Source organism: Pseudophryne corroboree, chromosome 4, assembly GCF_028390025.1.
Source record: "Pseudophryne corroboree isolate aPseCor3 chromosome 4, aPseCor3.hap2, whole genome shotgun sequence".
Taxonomy (NCBI): domain Eukaryota; kingdom Metazoa; phylum Chordata; class Amphibia; order Anura; family Myobatrachidae; genus Pseudophryne; species Pseudophryne corroboree.
In genome coordinates, this window is record NC_086447.1 from 176,188,001 (window position 1) to 176,208,173 (window position 20,173).

Here is a 20,173-nt window from a genome sequence, read left to right on the forward strand (position 1 = left end):
TGTACGCACCTTTGTGTTTGCAACCGTAGAAGTCCTCACCATCGGCATTTGCACATACCATATGCTGGGTGCAGGAGATGCAGCATACACCGTGCATATGCACAGCTCAGAATGGTAGCTGTGGCAACACGCCACGACATGCCCAGGTGAATGTTCTCTTCTCCCGGTTGCCACACAGAAATGCCAATTTCCAGTATAGCAAGATATGGCCAAGATCCGCCCGACTCAGATTCGCATGTGCATATATACAGATTTGTATGCACATCTGTATACAAATATGCATAAGCAGGCTGGATCCATCCGCATTTGGAACTACACGCATCTGTGAAACAGGCTCATAATGTGATTGGAGGCTGCTGACAAACTGGGGAAGTAAAGTCCCAGTCTAATCCTACAGCTTGTTTTGCTTAGAAAATAGACTGAATCAAGGGGTGTAAAGAGCAAAGGATCACACAGGTACAGGCTGCAGCACCTGTCTCGCGTTCACGTGACAACTCGGATGTCCTTAGGACTCCTGGATCCCAGCAGCTTTTATTAATTCTTCAAGTAGCCCTATATGAATGGATTGATCTGCTATACTATGTGTCATATGGAAACAAAAAAACTTGCATTAGAAAAACTAAGGGGGTAATTCAGACCTGATCGCTGGGCAGCGATTTTTGCTGCCCTGCGATCAGATAGTCGCCGTCTACAGGGGGAGGGAGAATTCGCTGTGCAAGTGTGCGTTTGGATCTGTAGCAGAGCTGCACAAACTGATTTTGTGCAGTCTCTGCTCAGCCCAGGACTTTCTCTGCCGCTGCGATTGTATCCTCCTGATTGGGGCCAGAGCCGACGTCACACACTGTCCTTCAAAACGCCTGAGCCCGCCTGCGTTTTTCTGGACACTCCTGTAAAACGGTCAGTTGCCACCCACAAACGGCCTCTTCCTGTCAATCACCTTGCGAACGTCTGTGCGTTCAGATTTTTCACACCATCCCGTCGCAGGCGCCGATCCTCGTAGCAGCGGCCTGTCGTGCCTCCACATTGCGGTACATACACATGCGCAGTTCAGTTCTGATCACACGCTGTGCGCAAATGCACAGCAGCGATCAGGTCTGAATTACCCCCTAAGATGCAACTAAACTCAAGTTGAATTACTGGAAACTTGTACTTTGTGACACAAAGACTTTCAGTTTGTAACTGTTTAGTTTTGTACATGTCTTATTGGTACCTCGCGTAACTAAAGTTGAGCCTTCTCTATAGGGCACCCCACTGGGGCGGAGAAGTTTTCTCTGTTTTGGCCAGCAGAATACATCTAGCCTTGTTACAAAGTAACCCTTAAAACATGTTGATATTTGTGTGCCAACAAAACGCAGTGGATAACTGATAAATAATTGCTCATCTTGGCGAATGAGCTGCTTACATTTTCAATTGTGTGGGACACGTAAGCTATCAAGTGCACTATTCGCCTTTTATCCTACACATTGGTAATCCTCATGTCATGCTTCATAAAGACTGGAAAGCAGTAGCTCTGTGGCATGGTCGTTGTTACCAGAGAGAGAGGGGTATAAACTTGAAGGATGATGTTTCCCAACGTTAGAAGAATTGTACAAGGGTATAGCAATGTGGGCCTCCTTTGTTACTATTGTACTCTGTTACGCACACTTGTTAGTAGTTGCACACTGAGATGTCACTGAGCGGCAGAGGTTGCCTGGGAGTGGTCTTACCTAACCAAGAGTGAAATTACTCATGTTTGAGAAATGTAACTTATTGTTAAAGAATTTTTGCATTTAATACGTCACATAAATGCCAGTAACTAAATGAATTTGGAGACCTGTTTTACATGAGGAAATTATTGGATTAGTTTCATGAACTCCTCTTTGTCTTTTGACAGTGGGTAAAAAGAAAGAGCGTCCTGAGATCTCCCCTCCCTCTGACTTTGAACACACTATACACGTGGGCTTTGATGCGGTAACTGGGGAGTTCACGGTAAGTGTGACATGTGCCATCCATGTGGAAGTACCAGACAGCAGGCACCCTTCACACCATTAATGTAATGCACTTTACAGTTTATTACCAACTAGTGTTTGCTCGTGGCATCGCTCACGTGGATGTCTGTTATTGCTCAGCGGAACTAATTTTACAAAGATAATAGTGCCATCTAATATTGTGATGTGTAATTTATATTGTACACATTCATCACAAAATGTCTTTGTAAGCAATATTTGCTGTTTTTCCTTCAGGGATTTACATAAAAAGTACTTTGGGCTGCTAACTCGTGAGCAAGGCATGTTAAGCTGCCCATAGGAGAAGCAGCTGGTCCTGATATCTATTCTTGCAGCCCTGAGCGTTTTTCTGGGTGTGTAATATATGTATAAATATATTTAATTACATATAGTCATTTTGGACTTGAGGACATGCACATAGTGGTGCCAAGTGGGGGAGAGAGCTAGTACTCTTTGCCCATGCCTTTTGGAGGGACTAAGCATTGTCCGGGTCCCGCTGCTTCCCCTTCCTTTCCCCGTTATAGACATTGACACTTAAGGCGTGGAGAGAGAGGACTGCCTGCTGCTGCAGAACCCGCCTCTCTTCCCAGACTAGTACACACTGTATTGTGTGCTGTGCTGGGGAGAGAGCCAGCTTGCAGAAGCAGTGTCCTCTCTCGCCCTGCGTGATATGCTTGGGAGGTGAGCGATCACACCCACTACTAAGTTTACTATAATTGTCCCAGTCTCACTTTTCTTATCTGTATAATAAGTTCCCTCATGAGGAAATCCCTCACCACCCTTACCTTTCATATATATAGTCTACATTATATAGTCCTGTTTTTTATATACTGTTTTCCTACTTTGTCGGGCACTGCAGAGCATTGCAGCATCATACAAATTAATAATAATACTATCTCTCTGTGAATGCACTGGTAACCCCAATTGCTCCTTTATAGGAAAAAACAGTGCCATAACTAGGGGTGTGCAAGCAGTGCTGCCGTATAGAACTCTGTGGTTGACACTGACATTTATCCATGGCCACTGCATCTGGCTAACAGGATGACTAGAACAGCACCTGCTAGCCTGTGACGGATTTGCACTGATGTACTTTCCAAGTGTAACAACCCTAATCTAGACTCAGCCATAAACTTTCCGATCGGATCCCTCCTAGTACCCCTCCTGCAGCATGACCCTTGCCCTCCCCTCCCACAACCTAACCCTAACCCTCCTTCCAGTGCCTAAACCTAACTCAAACACAGCTTTACCCAAACTGTCCCTCTTTAGTGCCTAACCCTGCCCTTCCCTCTCCGCAGCCTAACCCTAACCTACCCCCGTCCACCCTCCCGCAGCCTAACCCTCCCTCTAGTGCCTAAACCTAACTCAAACACAGCCTTACACTAACCATACCGGAGATGCCAGCATTGTGATCATTGTCAGGATCCTGGCGTCTGTCTTCTGACCAGTGTCGTATTCCGACTGCTGGCATGGTAACTGGATCTTATCCCTACGGCTACATGTATTTTAATACAAGGTTTCTCGTGGCCACTTATATGGAACCATTTGTCAACCACAGTACATGAACAAGCCCTGAAGTGTAGTAGTGTGCTGTCACCAAACTATGTAAAGGTTTTGGGTCTTCTTTACATTTGGATATAAATCAATTTCATGAAACGCCTCTCAGATGTAGCATTACTCGTCCACTCTAACATTGCGCTCATAGGTCTGGCTTTCTCAATCTCCCTGAAATGCTTTTTTAAAAGTAGGTAAGTATGGTAACTGTTGTATACTGTATAGATGTTTACCATATGTGCAGAAAAGATCATTGGCATGTTTATTAGGTACTCTCTTTTTTTTTTTTTTCCTCTCCCCCATCCCACTTAGCCGCTACGTTCCTTAACATGGCGGGTAGGCTGCGCAGCCAGAGGGCTACTTGAAACATGCGAACGCATCGCTGCCGTGTGATGCTCTCACATGTCTGCGGGGTGGGGGCTGGATCTGGCATGTGGGGCGGACATGCCCTATGTTGGGAATCCCCCCCCCCCCCCTTCCCTCTCGCATGTCATAGAAATTGATTGTAGATGTGCGTTTTCTCGCACATCTACGATCAAATCTGAATTAGGCCCAAGGGTGCCACTATTTCTTTGTGTGTAGCCTCCCTAGCTAACCCCACTGGCACTGGTAGGGATTTAACGTCAAACTTCTGAGTAATGCTGAAAGTGAACTGTAATCCTGTGGTTCGTCTTTTTAGATGTAGAAGGAAAAAGCCTGTATGTGGCCAGTGACAATAAATCTACCTTGATGGTTTCCTTGCCTGAAGGATAAATCTTCTTAAATTGCTCCATTCTGTGTCATACTTCTAATTGAAGAAACCGGAGTTAGTACACGACTGATGTAGGCTGGTAGTTTCCCACATTAGGAGTCTTAGAGGAGCACAGCATTTTCTGAAAGTCTCTGAACATAGGGGGTAATTCAGGCTAGATCACGGCAGCGATCGCAGTCTGAATTATTATGCGCAGTGCGCTCGCGTGGTGGGCACACTGCGCAGGTGCAGCCAGTGAGGTGCTATCAGCATCTCACTGGTGCGATCGCCTCTGCCTGATTGACAGGCAGAGGTGGGGGCGTGCCAACAGCGTTTGTGACTCTGTCCTAACAGCGGAGGCGTGTCTGGACCGTTGGGGGGGGGGGGGCGCCGATGCTGCGTGACGTCGCACGCAGCCGCTGCGACCCTTGATGCAGCCAGTAGCTCCCTGCCAGCGCGCAAGAGCTGCGCTGGCAGGGAGCTACTTGTCAGGTACAAAAGCATTGCAGCTGTGCGATGCTTTTGTACTTGTGCGGGAAGGGGCGGTGGGGGGGGAGTAGGGCCTGACATGCTAGGCAGACTAGCCCTGTGCTGGGCATCCCCCCACATGTCAGAGTAACTGTAGATGTGCTAAATTTAGCACATCTACAATGAACTCTGAATTGCCCCCATAGTCTTTCTATGAAGTAGATGACAATGTGCTCAGCATTTTAATGCAGCATGAAATAGAGTATGCAGTGAGTAAATGTTCTTGCTGTATTTTATAGGGTATGCCGGAACAGTGGGCACGGTTGCTGCAGACTTCAAACATCACCAAGCTTGAGCAGAAGAAGAACCCACAGGCTGTGCTGGATGTACTGAAGTTCTATGACTCAAAGGACACTGCCAAACAGAAGTATCTTAGTTTCTCTGCACCTGGTAAGTTCACTGTTCTAGGTCGTATAACCCAGTGCAGAATCCATACAGACTTCTAGTGAGATCTCCTGGTCTATACCAAGGCACTCCTAGCCACCCAAGTATGTTCCCTATGTACTGTGTTTATCTGGTGGCTTATTTTTATTATGTCTGTAATAAAAGTTTCTCTCCTGTCAACTAATTCCATCTGCTATTATGTTTGTAGCAGACATATGGGAGGTAGACATAGCCAAAGTTAAGAAATGGCATCCACTTCTTCCCACCCCCACTCATGTTTCTACCACAAACTCTGTGGCTTCAGCTCACTGGAAGTTATAGACGGACAATATACATCTGTTGTATTGCATATGGGACGTGGCAGATTGTACGCATGTCTAGTCTGCTACCTATAGCTGTTTGTCTTGTAGTCGGCACCAAACCTATTTCCTCATGACGATGAGAACTCCAGCCCTGGTCTCCTTATTGACTATAACGCTACAAGTTTCCAGTAGGCATTCACACTGAATTACATAGCAGTATTTTTCCTGTTTCCTATTTAGATAAAGATGGCCTCCCTTCTGGTGCATCACCCGCTGTGAGTAACACTGTCCTCATTGTCGTTCAGATGAAGCTTTTGCATCCCTAAGTGGACATTGACTTAACCATGTATATGCTCGTTTTTTTATAGCCAAACGCAAAAGGTTCTGAGCCTGCAAGGACCGCAACAGATGATGATGAAGATGATCCGACTCCTCCAGTTATTGCCCCACGACCTGAACATACAAAATCTGTAAGAGGCTTCCTAATTTTGATCCTCTTTTGACCTTTTTTGTGTGTTCATGTAAACCAGGCATTCCAACCCTCGGCCCTCAAGGCACAGTAACAATCCAGGTTTAAGTGATATCCATGCTTGAGCGCAGGTTACTTAATTAGTACATCAGTTGTTTTGATTTAACCATCTGTGCTGAAGCCTGGATATCACTAAAACCTGCACTGATAGTGTGCCTTGAGGACAGTGGTTGGGAATAGAAGGAAACACTTGTTAAGCTATGGGTTGATCGTATTAGGCGCAAGTCCCTTATATGCAGAGTTATATGCCGCACTTTCCCCAACTGACTAATGCTTCCGGCACCGCAGGGTTGTCTAGAAAAAAATCTGCGACTACAGTGCGCAAAGGGGGAGCAACAGCAACTCGTCCCGCTCACACCTCATAGGATTGACACCTATGTATTAAGACTGTTAAAAGAAAAGATTAGGAAGGGTTTCTCAGCTTGTTGCTAGTAGTACTAAACTGGATTGATTCCATTAGTAATGTCTGACTCTGAAAGATCCCCCATGGTTAAAAAATAAATAAATGGTGTAAGGACATAACAAAGATTAAAAAGCCGTTGTTTAACCATAAACGGTTTGTTTCCCTATATGTTTGTGTTCATAAAGGTATTAACTGCAGTCTAGAATAGGTTAATTACATAGGACTAGTACTGATTTGCTATTCATACTAAGCACAGTAAAAAAAAAATTGAAGTATTTATGATTTAACGTCCTCTTAATGATGATAATCAAACTATCTTCAGTCAGTCTTTCCTGTTACTTCTGTCTGACATTCTAGACACATGTCAGCAGCGTTCTAGAAATAGTTCATCACAGCAGCGCAGATTCTGTTGTATTTAGAGGAGAAAGGCACCTCTATCATGCTGTGTGTCTCCCCTTTTCTCTTTACAGATGTACACACGATCCGTAATCGACCCAATTCCTCCACCTGCTGGCGATGCAGATAGTTCAGCAAAGGGTGCAGACAGGCAGAAAAAGAAGACAAAGATGAGTGACGAAGAGATCATGGATAAACTTCGTACGTCATGTCCATTGTTTCACGTCTTTATGTCTGCTATGAGAAATCTTGTATTTCCCCAGTTTGTGTTCTATCTTAATTGTTTTTTTTTATATTATGTTACCTCACAATCGGTAGTTGTGAATTGTCCTTTTACCTGTGTGTATAATATTATTACGAGATTCCACACGTTCCCTTTTATCAGCCGTATTCTTCGTTAATCCTGTGCATCTGAGGTGTAGTTTAGCAACAACCAGAGATTTCTAGTGCCCAGCACTTCCATGTAACAGAGCGCAGGTGTGCGGTAATCTGATTAACATTATAGGTCAGTGTTTAGGGAATGCAGCAGTCTCTCTCTCCCTGGGGATGTGTCTCGGCTTCTGTAAAGTGGTGGGATCTTTTGTAACCATTTTCCACTCATTTATATGTCTACATGGAGTGTAAGCAGCGTGTTTCTCACTGGTTTGCTATATTTTTCTATAGGAACTATAGTGAGCATAGGTGATCCCAAGAAGAAATACACCCGGTATGAAAAGATTGGACAAGGGTAAGTATTTTTTTATTTATTATCTCTAATAGGGTCACATGTCTTCTCCTTACCTATCTGTGTTCCTTTACAGAGTCAAGGCATCCATGGTTTATCTATGACAGTAGTTTTCAAATGGTTTACAGTATGTGCGTTTTTTAATAGTTACTAAGCGATCCTGAAATCCTTTAGCTGATTGACCAGTCTGGGGGAAAAAAATAGATTAAGAACACACAGGTAATATAACACAAATCGGCACACTGGTAAATGTGTCAAAAAAGTGCCGTAACCCTTATCAACCAATCAGACTTTACCTAATATTTCTCTGACGTCCTAGTGGATGCTGGAAACTCCGTAAGGACCATGGGGAATAGCGGCTCCGCAGGAGACTGGGCACAACTAAAAGAAAGCTTTTAGACTACCTGGTGTGCACTGGCTCCTCCCACTATGACCCTCCTCCAAGCCTCAGTTAGATTTCTGTGCCCGGCCGAGCTGGATGCACACTAGGGGCTCTCCTGAGCTCCTAGAAAGAAAGTTTATTTTAGTTTTTTTATTTTACAGTGAGACCTGCTGGCAACAGGCTCACTGCATCGAGGGACTAAGAGGAGAAGAAGCGAACCTACTTGCTTGCAGCTAGCTTGGGCTTCTTAGGCTACTGGACACCATTAGCTCCAGAGGGATCGACCGCATGGAACTGGCCTTGGTATTCATTCCCGGAGCCGCGCCGCCGTCCCCCTTACAGAGCCAGAAGCAAGAAGAGGTCCGGAAAATCGGCGGCAGAAGACATCAGTCTTCACCAAGGTAGCGCACAGCACTGCAGCTGTGCGCCATTGCTCCTCATGCACACTTCACACTCCGGTCACTGAGGGTGCAGGGCGCTGGGGGGGGCGCCCTGAGCAGCAATAAAAACACCTTGGCTGGCAAGTATATCACAATATATAGCCCCAGAGGCTATATATGTGATAAATACCCCTGCCAGAATCCATAAAAAAGCGGGAGAAAAGTCCGCGAAAAATGGGCGGAGCTATCTCCCTCAGCACACTGGCGCCATTTTCTCTTCACAGTGCAGCTGGAAGACAGCTCCCCAGACTCTCCCCTGTAGTTTGCAGACTCAAAGGGTTAAAAAGAGAGGGGGGGCACTAAATTTAGGCGCAATATTGTATATACAAGCAGCTATTGGGAAAAATTCACTCAATATAGTGTTAATCCCTAAATTATATAGCGCTCTGGTGTGTGCTGGCATACTCTCTCTCTGTCTCTCCAAAGGGCTGTGTGGGGTCCTGTCCTCAGTCAGAGCATTCCCTGTGTGTGTGCGGTGTGTCGGTACGGCTGTGTCGACACGTTTGATGAGGAGGCTTAGGTGATGGCAGAGCAGATGCCGATAAATGTGATGTCGCCCCCTGTGGGGCCGACACCAGAGTGGATGGATAGGTGGAAGGTATAAACCGACAGTGTCAACTCCTTACATAAAAGGCTGGATGACGTAACAGCTATGGGACAGCCGGCTTCTCAGCCCGCGCCTGCCCAGGCGTCTCAAAGGCCATCAGGGGCTCAAAAACGCCCGCTCCCTCAGATGGCAGACACAGATGTCGACACGGAGTCTGACTCCAGTGTCGACGAGGTTGAGATATATACACAATCCACTAGGAACATCCGTTACATGATCCCGGCAATAAAAAATGTGTTACACATTTCTGACATTAACCCAAGTACCACTAAAAAAGGGTTTTATGTTTGGGGAGAAAAAGCAGGCAGTGTTTTGTTCCCCCATCAAATGAGTGAATGAAGTGTGAAAAAGCGTGGGTTCCCCTGATAAGAAACTGGTAATTTCTAAAAAGTTACTGATGGCGTACCCTTTCCCGCCAGAGGATAAGTTACGCTGGGAGATATCCCCAAGGGTGGATAAGGCGCTCACACGTTTGTCAAAAAAGGTGGCACTGCCGTCTTAGGATACGGCCACTTTGAAGGTACCTGCTGATAAAAAGCAGGAGGCTATCCTGAAGTCTGTATTTACACACTCAGGTACTAGACTGAGACCTGCAGATAGTGCTGCTGCAGCGTGGTCTGTAACCCTGTCAAACAGGGATACTATTTTGCGAACATAAGACGTCGTCTTATATATGAGGGATGCACAGAGGGATATTTTGCCGGCTGGCATCCAGAATTAATGCAATGTCCATTCTGTCAGGAGGGTATTAGAGACCCGACACTGGACAGGTGATGCTGACTTTAAAAGGCACATAGAGCCTTATAAGGGTGAGGAATTGTTTGGGGATGGTCTCTGGGACCTCGTATCCACAGCAACAGCTGGGAAGAAAATTTTTTACCTCAGGTTTCCTCACAGCCTAAGAAAGCACTGTATTATCAGGTACAGTCCTTTCGGCTTCAGAAAAGCAAGCGGGTCAAAGGCGCTTCCTTTCTGCACAGAGACGAGGGAAGAGGGAAAAAGCTGCACCAGTCAGCCAGTTCCCAGAATCAAAATTCTTCCCCCGCTTCCTCTGAGTCCACCGCATGACGCGGGGGCTCCACAGGCGTAGCCAGGTACGGTGGGGGGCCGCTTCAAAAATTTCAGCGATCAGTGGGCTCGCTCACGGGTGGATCCCTGGATCCTTCAAGTAGTATCTCAGGGGTACAAGCTGGAATTCGAGGCGTCTCCCCCCCGCCGTTTCCTCAAATCTGCCTTGCCGACAACTCCCTCAGGCAGGGAGGCTGTACTAGAGGCAATTCACAAGCTGTATTCCCAGCAGGTGATAGTCAAGGTGCCCCTACTTCAACAAGGACGGGGTTACTATTCCACACTGTTTGTGGTACCGAAACCGGACGGTTCGGTGAGACCCATTTTAAATTTGAAATCCTTGAACACATACATAAAAAAAAATTCAAGTTCAAGATGGAATCGCTCAGGGCGGTTATTGCAAGCCTGGAGGAGGGGGATTACATGGTATCCCTGGACATCAAGGATGCTTACCTACATGTCCTCATTTACCATCCTCACCAGGAGTACCTCAGATTTGTGGTACAGGATTGCCATTACCAATTCCAAACACTGCCGTTTGGACTGTCCACGGCACCGAGGGTCTTTACCAAGGTAATGGCAGAAATGATGATACTCCTTCAAAAAAAGGGAGTTTTAATTATCCCGTACTTGGACGATCTCCTTATAAAGGCGAGGTCCAAGGAGCAGTTGTTGGTCGGAGTAGCACTATCTCGGGAAGTGCTACAACAGCACGGATGGATTCTATACATTCCAAAGTCACAGCTGGTTCCTACCACACGCCTACTGTTCCTGGGGATGGTTCTGGACACAGAACAGAAAAAAGTGTTTCTCCCGGAGGAGAAAGCCAAGGAGCTGTCATCTCTAGTCAGAGACCTCCTGAAACCAAAACAGGTATCGGTGCATCACTGCACACGAGTCCTGGGAAAAATGGTAGCTTCTTACGAAGCAAAATTCCATTCGGCAGGTTCCATGCAAGAACTTTTCAGTGGGACCTCTTGGACAAGTGGTCGGGATCGCATCTTCAGATGCATCGGCTGATAACCCTGTCTCCAAGGACCAGGGTATCTCTACTGTGGTGGCTGCAGAGTGCTCATCTTCAAGAGGGCCGCAGATTCGGCATACAGGACTGGGTCCTGGTAACCACGGATGCCAGCCTTCGAGGCTGGGGGGCAGTCACACAGGGAAGAAATTTCCAAGGACTTTGGTCAAGTCAGGAGTCGTCCCTACACATAAATATTCTGGAACTGAGGGCCATTTACAATGCCCTAAGTCTGGCAAGGCCTCTGCTGCAAAACCAGCCGGTAGTGATCCAATCAGACAACATCACGGCAGTCGCCCTTGTAAACCGACAGGGCGGCACAAGAAGCAGGATGGCGATGGCAGAAGCCACAAGGATTCTCCGATGGGCGGAGAATCACGTCTTAGCACTGTCAGCAGTGTTCATTCCGGGAGTGGACAACTGGGAAGCAGACTTCCTCAGCAGACACGACCTACACCCGGGAGAGTGGGGACTTCATCCAGAAGTCTTCCAACTGTTGGTAAACCGTTGGGAAAGGCCACAGGTGGACATGATGGCGTCCCGCCTAAACAAAAAACTGGATATTGCGCCAGGTCAAGGGACCCTCAGGCAATAGCTGTGGACGCTCTAGTGACACCGTGGGTGTACCAGTCGGTTTATGTATTCCCTCCTCTGCCTCTCATACCAAAGGTACTGAGAATAATAAGAAAACGAGGAGTAAGAACGATACTCGTGGTTCCGGATGGGCCAAGAAGAGCTTGGTACCCAGAACTTCAAGAAATGATATCAGAGGACCCATGGCCTCTACCGCTCAGACAGGATCTGCTACAGCAGGGGCCCTGTCTGTTCCAAGACTTACCGCGGCTGCGTTTGACGGCATGGCGGTTGAAGTCCGGATCCTAAAGGAAAAAGGCATTCCGGAGGAAGTCATTCCTACGCTGATAAAAGCCAGGAAAGAGGTAACCGCAAACCATTATCACCGTATTTGGCGAAAATATGTTGCGTGGTGTGAGGCCAGGAAGGCCCCAACAGAGGAATTTCAGCTGGGTCGTTTTCTGCACTTCCTACAGTCAGGAGTGACTATGGGCCTAAACTTGGGTTCCATTAAGGTCCAGATTTCGGCTCTGTCGATTTTCTTCCAGAAAGAACTGGCTTCACTGCCTGAAGTTCAGACATTTGTAAAGGGAGTGCTACATATTCAGCCCCCTTTTGTGCCTCCTGTGGCATCTTGGGATCTCAACGTGGTGTTGAGTTTCCTAAAATCACATTGGTTTGAGCCACTTAAAACTGTGGATTTGAAATATCTCACGTGGAAAGTGGTCATGTTATTGGCCTTGGCTTCGGCCAGGCGTGTGTCAGAATTGGCGGCTTTGTCATGTAAAAGCCCTTATCTGATTTTCCATATGGATAGGGCAGAATTGAGGACTCGTCCCCAATTTCTCCCTAAGGTGGTATCAGCTTTTCACTTAAACCAACCTATTGTAGTGCCTGCGGCTACTAGGGACTTGGAAGATTCCAAGTTACTGGACGTAGTCAGGGCCTTAAAAATTTATATTTCCAGGACGGCTGGAGTTAGGAAAACTGACTCGCTTTTTATCCTGTAGGCACCCAACAAAATAGGTGCTCCTGCTTCTAAGCAGACTATTGCTCGCTGAATTTGTAGCACAATTCAGCTGGAGCATTCTGCGGCTGGATTGCCGCATCCTAAATCAGTAAAAGCCCATTCCACGAGGAAAGTGGGCTCATCTTGGGCGGCTGCCCGAGGGGTCTCGGCTTTACAACTTTGCCGAGCTGCAACTTGGTCAGGGGCAAACACGTTTGCAAAATTCTACAAATTTGATACCCTGGCTGAGGAGGACCTTGAGTTCTCTCATTCGGTGCTGCAGAGTCATCCGCATTCTCCCGCCCGTTTGGGAGCTTTGGTATAATCCCCATGGTCCTTACGGAGTTTCCAGCATCCACTAGGACGTCAGAGAAAATAAGATTTTACTCACCGGTAAATCTATTTCTCGTAGTCCGTAGTGGATGCTGGGCGCCCATCCCAAGTGCGGATTGTCTGCAATACTTGTATGTAGTTATTGCCTAACTAAGGGTTATTGTTGAGCCATCTGTTGAGAGGCTCAGTTATATTTCATACTGTTAACTGGGTATAGTATCACAAGTTATACGGTGTGATTGGTGTGGCTGGTATGAGTCTTACCCGGGATTCAAAATCCTTCCTTATTGTGTCAGCTCTTCCGGGCACAGTATCCTAACTGAGGCTTGGAGGAGGGTCATAGTGGGAGGAGCCAGTGCACACCAGGTAGTCTAAAAGCTTTCTTTTAGTTATGCCCAGTCTCCTGCGGAGCCGCTATTCCCCATGGTCCTTACGGAGTTTCCAGCATCCACTACGGACTACGAGAAATAGATTTACCGGTGAGTAAAATCTTATTTTTATGGCAATAATGGGGGTAATTCCAAGTTGATCGCAGCAGGATTTTTGATAGCAACTGGGCAAAACCATGTGCACTGCAGGGTGTGCAGATATAACATGTGCACAGAGAGTTAGATTTGGGTGGGTTATTTTGTTTCTGTGCAGGATAAATACTGGCTGCTTTATTTTAACACTGCAATTTAGATTTCAGCTTGAACACCCCCCACCCAAATCTAACTCTTTCTGCACATGTTATATCTGCCTCCCCTGCAGTGCACATGGTTTTGCCCAATTGCTATCAAAAATCCTGCTGCGATCAACTTGGAATTACCCCCAATATTCATTATACAAGAATTTGGATAATTCAATCTAAAATAGAGATAATACAATTTTCCAAAGAACATAAATATAATATAAATTTTAGTTCTAAGCTGGGAACACACCGTCACAACTTGACGGCAATGCTGCCGATCCAAGTAAGCTATCGGCCCCTTGATGCATTGGTCTCGCATCACAGCCAGGTGGGCATTTAAATTTGCCTGCCTGGCTATGACGTCAGCCCCTGCAGCAAGTGAACCGCCCACCCTAACACACAGCCAGATTCACTGACGTGTCAGTCAACACTATGGGCGGTATTTAAATGATATATCACACCCAATCTCCTTTCTAAAGTGATCCCCGTTATCGCGCCCATAGTAATCCGGTTTAGCTGCGTAAAGGTTTCAGCCTGCTGAAATGATTATACCACGCCCGTCAGCAGAAACAAGATGGGTGTTGAAGGGGGTGAAAAGAATTTAATACCGCCCAACATGTCTGTGAATGTCATCCACAGACCTATCTTTTGCATACACCCACCAACTCGCTAGCCTAGTACGGTTAACATCTCTCTCTATGTATGTATGTGTATATATATAATATTATATATATATATATAATATACACACACACAGATGGAGCCACGCTACTCGTGGCTCCGTCCTATTCACTAGAATGGGAGCGCGTGTCTGCGCTCCCGGCGTGACTAGGCGGACGGGTCGCCTAGTCACGCCGGTAGTGCTTGTATGCGATGAAGCCGCACTAGATGAGTGCGGCTCTATGTGTGTGTATATGTATGTGTATATGTATGAGGGTATATATATATTTCTCTTACGTCCTAGAGGATGCTGGGGACTCCGTAAGGACCATGGGGTATAGACGGGCTCCGCAGGAGACATGGGCACCTAAAAGAACTTTCTAGTATGGTGTGTACTGGCTCCTCCCTCTATGCCCCTCCTCCAGACCTCAGTTAGATCTTGTGCCCAGAGGAGATAGGGTGCAATACAGGGAGCTCTCCTGAGTTTTCTGTAAAAAGAATTTTGTTAGGTTTTTTATTTTCAGGGAGCACTGCTGGCAACAGACTCCCTGCATCGTGGGACTGAGGGGAGAGAAGCAGACCTACTTAAATGATAGGCTCTGCTTCTTAGGCTACTGGACACCATTAGCTCCAGAGGGAGTCGGAACACAGGTCTCACCCTGGGGTTCGTCCCGGAGCCGAGCCGCCATCCTCCTCACAGATGCCGGAAAAATGAAGCCGGGTGAGTATGTCAGACATAAGAAGACATCAGGCGGCAGTAGACTTCAGATCTTCATGAGGTAAGCGCGCAGCAGGAAGCTGCGCGCCATTGCTCCCACACTTACACACACACATGGCACTGATGGGTGCAGGGCGCAGGGGGGGCGCACTGGGCAGCAATAAACCTAGTTTTAGGCAAAAAAGTATGTAGTTAGGCTGCGGAGGCAGTAAACTATGGATCCCCGCCATTTTTTTCAAATTCACGAGCGGGACCGAAGCCCGCCGTGCGAGGGGGCGGAGCTTGATCCCTCAGCACTAACCAGCGCCATTTTCTCCACAGAGACTGCAGAGAACGCTGGCTCCCCGGACTCTCCCCTGCTGAGCATCAGAGGGCTGAAAAAAAAAGAGGGGGGCACATAATTAAGGCGCAGTGAGTGGGGAAATCTATATACATTTATATATCTATATATATATAAAAGCGCTATCTGGGTTTTTTTTTTTTTTCCTGGGTCAGTTGGCGCTGGTGTGTGCTGGCATACTCTGTCTCTGTCTCTCCAAAGGGCCTTCTTTAGGGAATTGTCCCCTTATAGTTATATCCCAGTGTGTGTGGGGTGTTGGTACGTGTGTCGGCATGTCTGAAACGGAAGGCTTATCCAAAGAGGAGGTGGAACAGATGAGTGGTGTGTCTCAGTCGGCGGTGCCGACTCAGGATTGGATGGATATGTGGCATATGTTAAATGCTAGTGTAGCTTCACTGCATAAAAGACTGGACAAAGCAGAGTCCAGTGCGTCGGCAGGTAATCAATCTACGGATTATACCGACTCACAGGACCCGTCGGGGTCTCAGAAACGTCCCTTCTCACAAATAAGGGACACAGATACCGACACGGACTCTGATTCCAGTGTCGACTATGATGAAGCAAGATTGCACCTCAGGGTGGCAAAAAGTATTCAGTGCATGATTATTGCAATAAAAGATGTTACATATCACTGATGAGCCCTCGGTGCCCGACACGAGGATACACATGTTTAAGGGAAAGAAACAACTTATAAACTTTCCTCCTTCCCATGAAATTAATGTTATGTGAAAAAGCATGGGAAACTCCAGATAAGAAACTGCAGATTCCCAAAAGGGTTCTTATGGCTACCCTTTCCCTACACAGGACAGGGTACGTTGGGAATCCTCTCCCACAGTGGACAAAGCCTTAACACGCCTTTCCAAGAAGGTGGCGCTACCGTCCCCTGACACAGCGGCCCTCAAGGATCCTGCGGACCGCAGGCAAGAGACTACACTAAAGTCTATCTACACTCATACTGGTACTTTGCTTAGACCGGCAATTGCGTCAGCATGGGTATGTAGTGCAGTAGCAGCTTGGACGGATACACTGTCAGCTGACCTTGATACCCTAGATAGGGATACAATTTTGTTAACATTAGCTCATATTAGGGACGCAGTCTTATATATGAGGGACGCTCAAAGAGACATTGGTTTACTGGGTTCAAGAGCCAATGCTATGGCTATTTCGGCAAGAAGAACCTTATGGATCCGCCAATGGACGGGGGATGCAGACTCAAAAAGGCATATGGAGGTTTTACCTTACAAAGGTGATGTATTGTTTGGGGACGGCCTCGCGGACCTGATCTCTACAGCTACCGCGGGTAAGTCGACCTTTTTACCTTTTGTTCCCCAACAGCAAAAGAAACCCCCACAATATCAGATGCAGTCCTTTCGGTCGCATAGATCCAGAAGAGGTCGGGGCTCCTCTTTCCTCGCCAGAGGTAAGGGTAGAGGCAAGAGGACACCTGCTGCGGCTGGTTGGTTCCCAAGAGCAGAAGTCCTCCCCGGCTTCCGCTAAGTCTACCGCATGACGCTGGGGCTCCCCTGCGGGAGTCCGCACAGGTGGCAGCTTCTACCCCAGAGCGGGAAGTAGTGCTAGCTGCAATTCAAATGCTGTGTCAACAGCGAGTGATTATCAGGGTTCCCCTGAGCCAACAGGTATTATTCAAACCCTATTTGTGGTTCCGAAGCCGGATGGTTCGGTAAGGCCCATTTTAAACCTAAAATCCCTGAACATGTACCTGAAAAGATTCAAATTCAAGATGGAATCGCTCTGAGTGGTGATAGCCTGCCTGGAAGGGGGGGTTTTATGGTGTCACTGGACATAAAGGATGCTTACCTTCATGTCCCCATATATCCCTCTCATCAGGAGTACCTGAGATTCGCGGTACAGGATTGTCATTATCAGTTTCAGACGTTGCCGTTTGGGCTGTCCACGGGCCCGAGGATTTTCACCAAGATAATGGCGGAAATTATGGTGATCCTGCGCAAGCGAGGAGTCACAATTATCCCATACTTGGACGATCTCCTGATAAAAGCGAGATCAAGAGAGCAATTACTGGAGAACGTGTCACACTCTCAGAGAGTGCTTCAACAACATGGGTGGATTCTCAATCTACCAAAGTCACAGTTGGTTCCGACAACTCGACTACCGTTCCTAGGCATGATACTGGACACGGAACAAAAGAAAGTTTTCCTCCCGTTGGAAAAAGTCCAGGACCTCCAGAACATGGTCCGAGAAATACTAAAGCCGAAAAGAGTGTCCGCTCATCAAAGCACTCGGGTTCTGGGGAAAATGGTGGCAACTTACGAGGCCATTCCCTTCGGCAGGTTCCATGCACGGACGTTTAAATGGGATCTTCTGGACAAATGGTCCGGGTCCCATCTACAATTACATCAAAAAATAACACTGTCCCCCAGGGCCAGGGTGTCTCTTCTATGGTGGCTACAAAGTGCTCACCTTCTAGAGGGTCGCAGGTTCGGCATTCAGGACTGGATCCTGGTAACCACGGACGCGAGCCTCCGAGTATGGGGAGCAGTCACCCAAGGAAGAAATTTTCAGGGACTATGGTCAGACCAGGAGTCCTGTCTACACATCAACGTGTTGGAGCTAAGGTCCATATACAACGGCCTTCGACAAGCGGAGAATCTTCTTCGCAACCTACCGGTTCTGATTCAATCAGACAATGTCACAGCAGTAGCTCATGTGAACCGCCAAGGCGGGACAAGAAGCAGAGTCGCGATGGAGGAAGCCACCAGGATTCTTCGCTGGGCGGAAAATCACGTAAGCGCTCTGTCAGCTGTCTTCATTCTGGGAGGGGACAACTGGGAAGCAGACTTCCTCAGCAGTCACGATCTCCATCCAGGAGAGTGGGGACTTCATCAAGAAGTCTTTGCAGAGATAATGGGTCTCTGGGGAGTTCCTCAAATAGACATGATGGCGTCACGCCTCAACAAGAAGCTTTGGAGGTATTGTGCCAGGTCCCGGGACCCTCAGGCAATAGCAGTAGACGCGCTGGTAACGCCATGGGTGTTCCAGTCGGTCTATGTGTTTCCTCCGCTTCCTCTCATCACAAAAGTGTTGAGGATCATAAGACGAAAGAGTACAGACAATACTCATTGTTCCAGACTGGCCTCGAAGGGCCTGGTACTCAGATCTTCAGGAGATGCTCACAGAAGATCCTTGGCCTCTTCCTCTAAGAGAGGACCTGTTACAGCAGGGGCCCTGTCTGTTCCAAGACTTACCGCGGTTACGTTTGACGGCATGGCGGTTGAACGCCGGATCCTAGCGGAGAAGGGTATTCCGGAGGAGGTCATACCTACTCTAATAAAGGCTAGGAAGGAGGTGACGTCAAAACATTATCACCGTATTTGGCAGAAATATGTCTCTTGGTGTGAAACCAAGAATGCTCCTACGGAAGATTTCCATCTGGGTCGTTTTCTCCACTTCCTACAGACAGGAGTGGATATGGGCCTAAAGCTAGGCTCTGTTAAAGTACAGATTTCGGCTTTGTCAATATTCTTTCAGAAGGAATTGGCTTTTCTTCCAGAAGTCCAGACTTTTGTAAAAGGAGTACTGCACATCCAGCCTCCTTTTGTGCGCCCAGTGGCACCATGGGACCTGAACGTGGTGTTGCAGTTCCTTAAATCACACTGGTTTGAACCCCTTAAAACAGTGGAGTTAAAATTTATCACCTGGAAGGTGGTCATGTTGTTAGCCTTGGCATCTGCGAGGCGTGTGTCAGAATTGGCGGCCTTGTCTTACAAGAGCCCTTACTTGATTTTTCATGTGGATAGAGCGGAATTGAGGACTCGTCCTCAATTTTTACCCAAGGTGGTGTCTTCATTTCATATGAACCAACCTATCGTGCTGTGGCTACGAGTGACTTGGAGGATTCCATGTCCCTGGATGTAGTCAGGGCCTTAAAAATGTATGTAGCAAGGACGGCTAGAATTAGGAAAACAGATGCATTGTTTGTCCTGTATGCTGCCAACAAGATTGGCGCGCCTGCTTTGAAGCAGACTATTGCTCGCTGGATCTGTAACACGATTCAGCAGGCTTATGTTACGGCTGGATTGCCGTTACCGCATTCAGTAAATGCCCATTCCACTAGGAAGGTGGGCTCTTCTTGGGCGGCTGCCCGGGGCGTCTCGGCATTACAGCTTTGCCGAGCAGCAACTTGGTCGGGGTCAAACACTTTTGCTAAATTCTACAAGTTTGATACCCTGGCTGATGAGGACCTAGCATTTGCTCAGTCGGTACTGCAGAGTCATCCGCACTCTCCCGCCCGATTGGGAGCTTTGGTATCAACCCCATGGTCCTTACGGAGTCCCCAGCATCCTCTAGGACGTAAGAGAAAATAATATTTTAAACCTACCGGTAAATCTTTTCTCCTAGTCCGTAGAGGATGCTGGGCGCCCGTCCCAGTGCGGAAAATCTGCAAGACTTGTATATAGTTATTGCTTACATAAGGGTTATGTTACAGTTAGAATCGGTCTTGGACCGATACTGTTGTTTGTTCATACTGTTAACTGGTTAGGTGTATTCCAGGTTATATGGTATGATTGGTGTGGGCTGGTATGAATCTTGCCCTTAGATTAACAAAATCCTTTCGTATTTCGTATTGTCCATCTCCTCTGGGTACAGTTCTCTAACTGAGTTCTGGAGGAGGGGCATAGAGGAAGGAGCCAGTGCACACCATACTAGAAAGTTCTTTTAGGTGCCCATGTCTTCTGCGGAGCCCGTCTATACCCCATGGTCCTTACGGAGTCCCCAGCATCCTCTACGGACTAGGAGAAAAAGATTTACCGGTAGGTTGAAAATCTTACATTTTTTATATA

General features: G+C 47.3%; 1 protein-coding gene across 2 annotated transcripts in view; it reads left to right on the forward strand.

Moving 5' to 3' along the window:
* The window catches only part of PAK2 (p21 (RAC1) activated kinase 2), a 220,684-nt gene that overhangs the window by 129,785 nt on the left and 70,726 nt on the right, over positions 1-20,173 (forward strand). For both annotated transcript variants that reach the window (XM_063915569.1, XM_063915568.1), the window contains exons 3-8: positions 1,874-1,968; positions 5,034-5,184; positions 5,721-5,755; positions 5,849-5,950; positions 6,883-7,009; positions 7,472-7,535. In XM_063915569.1, coding sequence (XP_063771639.1) covers positions 1,874-1,968; positions 5,034-5,184; positions 5,721-5,755; positions 5,849-5,950; positions 6,883-7,009; positions 7,472-7,535 — 574 coding nt within the window. The remainder of the gene's footprint in view (positions 1-1,873; positions 1,969-5,033; positions 5,185-5,720; positions 5,756-5,848; positions 5,951-6,882; positions 7,010-7,471; positions 7,536-20,173) is intronic.